Source organism: Acanthisitta chloris, unplaced genomic scaffold (assembly GCF_000695815.1).
Source record: "Acanthisitta chloris isolate BGI_N310 unplaced genomic scaffold, ASM69581v1 scaffold38232, whole genome shotgun sequence".
NCBI classification, from domain to species: domain Eukaryota; kingdom Metazoa; phylum Chordata; class Aves; order Passeriformes; family Acanthisittidae; genus Acanthisitta; species Acanthisitta chloris.
In genome coordinates, this window is record NW_008660526.1 from 5,127 (window position 1) to 12,046 (window position 6,920).

The 6,920-nt window shown below is 41.4% G+C and overlaps 1 protein-coding gene across 1 annotated transcript in view; it reads right to left on the bottom strand.

Moving 5' to 3' along the window:
- The window catches only part of KIAA0753 (KIAA0753 ortholog), a gene marked incomplete at both ends in the record, with an annotated part of 10,735 nt that extends 4,592 nt beyond the window's left edge, over nt 1–6,143 (bottom strand). The window contains 7 exons of the mRNA XM_009069837.1: nt 111–274; nt 1,424–1,623; nt 2,600–2,810; nt 3,637–3,852; nt 4,624–4,686; nt 4,974–5,080; nt 5,561–6,143. Coding sequence (XP_009068085.1) covers nt 111–274; nt 1,424–1,623; nt 2,600–2,810; nt 3,637–3,852; nt 4,624–4,686; nt 4,974–5,080; nt 5,561–6,143 — 1,544 coding nt within the window. The remainder of the gene's footprint in view (nt 1–110; nt 275–1,423; nt 1,624–2,599; nt 2,811–3,636; nt 3,853–4,623; nt 4,687–4,973; nt 5,081–5,560) is intronic.
- Between the last annotated feature and the right edge of the window lie 777 nt (nt 6,144–6,920).

Consider the following 6,920-nt stretch of genomic DNA (forward strand, 5'->3'; position numbering starts at 1 on the left):
GGTCTGGGGTTGAGAGGGGCACAGCTGTGCCCTGGCTGTCTCGGGCCGCTCCGGCCTAGCCCCCGCAGCACTTCTGCTGGAAGCAGGAGAGGACGGGACTGCAAACATACCACTGGGGTGAAGCAGGTGGGGGCTTTGGAGGCATGCGGGGCATTCTGCTCTCCTTCACAGCTGGTCTGTTCTCTTCTGGCTGGAAAGCTATCGTTGGCTCCCGAAATCGGGCGCACTGCCCTCGAGGGTGTGCCTGCTGGGACCACAGGGGTTTCAGCATTCCCTTGAAATGAACAGTCACATTAAAACACATATTCCAGGCGTGGAATTGTTACAGAGTTTGCATTTGGCTTCAGATTTTGTCGTGAAGCTGTGCCTGCTGGCTTTGCTGCACAGCTGGCATATGTGGAGGTTTCAAAACTGTGTTAAAGGGAAGTGTGGCTGTGCCTGAAGAGAACATATACTTAATCCTGCACCTATTACTTTGGCACCCAGTTCCAACTTTTCCAATGCTGCTCCTCATCGGGAAAAAGCTTATTTTTACCTTTTCAGAATTAGGCTATATGTTAACTCTTAATAAATAAAAATAGAAGCTTTCCAAGATAATGTTTTACCCAGACATGAACTATAATATAGCCACATTCGTATTTGCCACAAGGTCCCTTAGACTCATCCCTTGAGTATGAATTACTGAAATGCTTATCCTTCCTGCCCACAATCCTCATTGATCCGCAGGGATGGGAAGTAGTAAAAGTCACATATGCATACATCTATGTTACTGTGCCAGATTTGATTTTGCAAGCTGAACCTGATACTCTGAGGAAGGAATAAAAAAGCCCACCTATCTGTAAAATGTAGCATTAGTCTTTGAAGAACTCATATATTTTCTTTGCAGAAAGCTCTTGCTGGTTGCAAGAAGGACTCAAACAGGAACCAGGTATTGTGAAGTTTTATCATTTCTGTAATCAATGTTTTCCTGGCTAATTCTGTGACTCGCTGTTTGTATTGTACAGTATGTTTCCAAGGAACAGTAGCACTACTTTCCAAAAACATTTGCTAAAATAGTTATAACCACTAGAAATAACAGGCAGATGACATAGTTTATCCCTTTACATCTCCTAGCTCAGAATAGAAATATTGTGAGGAAGTTTTATCATTTCTGTAATCAATGTTTTCCTGGCTAATTCTGTGACTCGCTGTTTGTATTGTACAGTATGTTTCCAAGGAACAGTAGCACTACTTTCCAAAAACATTTGCTAAAATAGTTATAACCACTAGAAATAACAGGCAGATGACATAGTTTATCCCTTTACATCTCCTAGCTCAGAATAGAAATATTGTGAGGAAGTGCAAAGCTGTTACAGTCTTACATTATATAAGAAATCACAGAGGACAAGTAGAAGACAGCGTAAATGATCTATCACTTCCATACCTGTGGTTTTGCAGGCAATAACATGTCCCTCTTCTTCAAAGGATCACTTTCAAGGACAGACTCTTTTTTAACAGCTCTAGCTCTCACCAGTGCATCTGTGCTTCCCTGTAAAGTGGCATTTCTCTCTGGAGCAGGTGGGTCATTTTCCTCTTGGAATTTATTGTGCAATATATGAGCACAACTGTTTGCCTTTTGAATGGCTGAAATATTTGCAACATGTCAATGTTTGTCTGTATCAAAAATAACACAAACTTTTAACTGTAAGTCGAAAGAGGCAAGAATTGTCTTTATTTCTACATTGGATACCTCTGTTATGCTACACATACCTAATAATGAGCTTTTAAGCCCTACTATCATTTTAAAGAAAATCAAAGAAAAAATAAAAAATCCAGCCTTGTATTTCCTGACAAGTATTAAAGAAATGGTCTTCTTTACACTGTTTTGATGAACAGGAGAGTTTGGGGTCTATGTGCATATTTATATGTACATAGGTACATGAAAATACAGAGGCATATGCAAATCATGGGAAAGCGTTTTGGTAGCAATTGTCATACAAGGTCTAGGCAGTGATAGTAAAACATTCCTTTTTAGGCAGCAAGACACATAGAAACCTCTAGATGCTTATTATACTGCCTCCCTGGACTGCCAGAGATGAGTTCATCATATGGAATTCTTCTTGGCCTTACCTGGGGGCAGCAGGGAATACTTACAAAAAACATCAACATGAGGTATGAGAAAGACACCACGAAGAAAAAAACAATTAATATAGGTTATGTAATAACATAAGAAGTTATAATGACTTTCTTGAGGTTACTTCACGTGATAAATTTATCTCACAATGCCTTGAGAAAGAATAAAGCTCTTTTCCTTTGAGACATGAAGTAAAAGAACAATAAAGAAAGCCAACTCCAACAGTTGCAAACAGTTGCAGACAACATTAACAGTAATGAACTGGCAAGGACAGAACAGACACTGCTCACAGAAGTAGAGAAATTGCGCCAACCAAGAGAATTCTGAGCCAAAGCTTCAGAATATCTTTTCACTGTGGACAGTTGAACAACCACAGCCTGGAGATTTGCTAACATTTATGACCAACAGTATATAACATACTACAAAATTGAAGAGCAGATGCTAAATTAACTGATAAAAATGTATTTAGCAATTGAAAATACAAACCAGTCAAGAGACTCCTGGCACATGGAGATTTTCTCGAGTCTTGTCCATGCTGTCCCTTTAAGATGAGAGGTTTGTTTTCTCCTTTTGGAGACAGAAGCTTCTTTCTGGCTGGAAATGTCTCAGTGTTTCTTGGAGATTTGGTCTGAGATGCTGAAATACACTTCTTCACTTTTTTTGGTGTTTGCTTGTTTTCCAGCAGTGAATCCAGATCCTGCACCAAATATTTAGAATCTTAATTACTTGCTTAGTAAGTCTGTTGTAATAATGAGATGAAAATTCAAGAGATTCTAAGCAGTTGGAACTCTTTTTGGTAAGGTTTTGGGTTTTTTTCCTGAGAGTGATTATTTCTGATAGCTTGTTCATGTAGAAGCTTTTTCATATTATTAACTTAAATCTTACTGGAAAGGCTTACATTTTTGTATTTACAATTTGTATTAAAGCAAATCATCTGCTTATAAAATTTTCCCCAAAAATGGACCCAAAGGTTACACACCAAAAAAAATCCCCATGCCTATGACGACTATGGTAACACAGACACTTCTTCCAGTGCTAAGTCCAAACTTACCTCCTTTCCTGTTCCCAGGCAGTTAGCACTGTTACTGTTCACATAAGCAGTTCATAACAGCAAAAATAAAGCCACAGCTCTTACAGTTTTAGCACTATTTTAAGGAAAATAACATATGTTATGGCTCTCTTATCAGTTGTTCTTCTTTATTTATACAGCAGGCAATGTGAGTCAGAATGTTTCTGATACCAAAAATGTGTATAAGCCATCAGATATTACTAACAAAAGCCATTTGAAGAGCACAGAGTTCAAGTAAGTCTTGTAGCCACAACTTTATCTTCTGCCTGGACAATTCTGCACCCACTACCATGGTGAGGCTCAGATGCATCAGTAACACATACCAATGTATAAAATGAGTTCTTTCAGTCCTGAAAATGGCACATGAATCAGAAACTGGTGCCATTTCATGAACACAATCTCATATTTCACTACATCTTTTCTGACTTAGAAAAAACAAAACGTTTTTTCCTACCTCAACTTGCAGCAAAATATCTATGATGATGTCAGAAATGGAAGAATTCCCTTCTAGTTTGGCAGAGCAGAGAGACAGCTGTCGAATGAGACTGCCCAGTTCCTTGTAGTGGGCAGGAATCTGCTCCTGTGTTTGATCTGTGAACTGACTGGCAAACGCCCGCAAGGTTCGTATAGCTCCTCTGTATGCTGCTGCCAACCTGGATACTGCTCGAGACTGGAAAAGTCGAAAACAAATGCTTTAATAGCTATAGTTTCTGTGAATACTGATACTGTTGGGAGAATTTCATGGAGAAACACTTGGGCTTGGGATAATTCTGATGGATATCAGGCTGTTTGTAAGACAAAACAAAACAGGCATTGAAGTAGTCCAGTAAAGGTTCCTCACAAGAGGCTTCAGGCAGAACAACCTGGGTGCAATAGGTCCCGATAGTTCTACTACCTGTGCCAACACAGAACTGCAGTCTTGAGCTGGACCCTAACATGCAACAACTGCACAAACACAGAATATTCTCTATCCTCTGGGTTTTGTTACAGAAGAAGATACAAGTGATGGAAAAGCATAAGAGAACAACTGGACAACATTGGCCAGACTATAGGTATGACCTCAGTGCTGTCTTTCTGAAAGGTGCTGGGCAGCAAATCAGAGAAGTCAATTAACCAGAAGTTTAAAAAAAGTAGCCAAAAGTAGAATATTGTTATTGCAAGAAGGAATTAGAATGAAGAAGCAATTTAGCAGCCATGTGAAAGCAGCAGACCAACTGCCTTCCTCTCCAGTTTACTGCAGACAGATAAGAACTGTGGAGAAGAAGGAAGCAGCAAAGACAGTATCAGGGCAAGTGAATCATACTTCTGTGAGAAATGAGAGGAAAGGTGTAAGACACAAAGAAAATCTCCTTTCTGGAGAGGGCTCAGCTGCACCGTAGACAAACTCAATTATCTAGAAAACTGTCAGCAAGTCACAGCATGAAGGATAATTAAATCTTACCTTTTTAGTATGTTTGATTGTATGAGGACTCAGTTTCTCTAAATCATCCTGAATTTCTTTTACCTGTTTATTAAGAGAGGGAGAGGAGAGAGTCACTCAGAATTAGCTCCATTTCTGTAAACAAGCAAGCAATCTTCCCTGTAACATCTGAGTTAAAGTCCAAATTTTCCACCAGTGATGCTCACCTCTCTCTTCAGCTGTGGGAGAAATTAGTCACACAAGTCAGATCTAAACCAGAATGCTGTGGCAGTTCAGAGACAGCCTCATCCAGTTTCTCGTTTCAGTTCATTCCTGTCCAATCCATCACAATAAGCTAGCTGTGCATCCCAGTTTAAAGTGCAGGTTCCTACCTGTTGCTGGAGCACATACAGCATCCGAGCTGACCGTGCAGCTTGTTGCTGTCTCCTAGTGCAAAGTCGTTTCTCATCTTCAGGATCTAAAAGTTCTCTATCTCTCCCTATAAAGCACAGAATGTAAAGTTTTATGTCTCAGTTTAACTTGTGAAAATCCCAGCTAAGCCATGCCAACGGACATAATTTAGCCATAAGCCTCTTTCATGCAGAACCAATACATGGTGCATCACATATTTGCAGGGGTTCCTTGAGCAGCAATGCAAGTTATTGTAACTTTACATCACTCAACAGTCTTATATAATATAGCTAATTAGTTATAGCTCAAAAAGTCATATGACCCCTTATATTTATGACAAAGCTGCAGGTAAAGCCCTCAAAATTAGGAGTGGTTACACTTCTGCTAGTTACTACAAGGGAACCAATTGCTTAAGCTATTCTAGCTTTTATCTACTTTTCAAAAAAGTAGATGGTTCTCAAAAATCCAGAAATAAATATTAATTCTAATACAAGCCAAAAAACAAGGGAACAAAAAATCAACAGACTGCTGTGCATTTATAGAACATAAATATTGTTCAGTCTCACACCTTTTTTAGTCAGTTCTTCAATTTTCTGGACATAGATCCTCAGTTCCTTTTGCAGATGCTGGACTTCCTGCACATTTTTATCTTCCTTTTTGCTCAGATTTGGCTTGGGGTTTGGCCTTGTGTCACGGGTGGGCGGAGAGTCCAAGACAGCTGGTGCTGCCCTTCCCTCCTTGGCAGGGTCCCCCCGGGCAGCCTGGCCAAGCCTCTGCTGACAGGTCAGGCCACTTGGAGACTTCACTGCAATTTGATTTTCTGGACTAGCAAATACTTCAGTCTTCTGCTGCTGTGACTGTTGGGTCCACAGGGGTTCATTTGCCACACCTCCCAACACTTGCTGTTTCACGTGCTCTGTTAACAGACGCCTGCGTTTGATGTCCCTTTTGGCCAGCTGAACAGCCAACTTCAGTCTCTCTTCAGACACCACCGAGAACAAGCCAGAGCTCCTCGGGCTGAGCTCCTCCCTTCCAGCTGCATTCCTCTGGTCACTGGATGCCTTCAGTTTCTCTATTGTAATTGGATGGGGGTGAGAGAATCTGAGAGCTAAGTTCTCCGGGCCTGCAGGAGCATTTCTGTTAAACTGGAGCTGTCCAAAGTGAGAGAAAGAGCTGATGTTATACAGAATACTTCACACGGGTGATGCAGCTCTAGTCTGCAACAGTAAGGAAAATGGATCTTCTTTCCTATCAGAATGCATCCTGTCCTAGCAGTGCTGTCTGGATTTGTGCTGAGCACAAGGATTCCCTTCCTGCTGCACAGAGCTCACATGGGCCAAGGTCTTCCTAGAGCTCCTCACCCCCTGCCACTGCCCTGGTGCTGAGCAAGAAGCTGGAGGGCACATAGCTGGGACAGCTGAGCCCACACCACATGGCATCATGCTCAGCAGTTAAGAGCTGTGGAAGGAGGAGGAAGAAGCTGCTGCTTGGTCACTGTTAGATGTGGTGAAGCTGCAGAGGCAGCTGAACACCTGCCCGGGGTGGGGAATGAATCCCTTGCGCCGCTTGGCTTGTGAGGACAGCACTAGCTTTCCCTATTAAACTCTCCTCACCTCAGCCTGTCAGTGTTCATGCTTTCCCCCTTCCAATTCTCTACCCCATCCCTCTGTGGGAGTGAGCACGGGGCCGCTTGCTGGGACTAAACTGTAAAAGGTTGCATATGAGTTTGTTCATTTATCCCTGAATAAATCCATATGTAAAAGTGCAAATATATTCAGAAAACTTTAGAGAAATATTCTAACTAAAAGGATTTATTTAGTACTTAGAAAAGGGGGAGTGAAACAAAGAAGCTAAAAAAAAAAAGGACTAATCAGTGATAGACTGGAGTTTCTTACTAAGCAGCGTCGCCTGTTTGTTTGTCCTTGCTC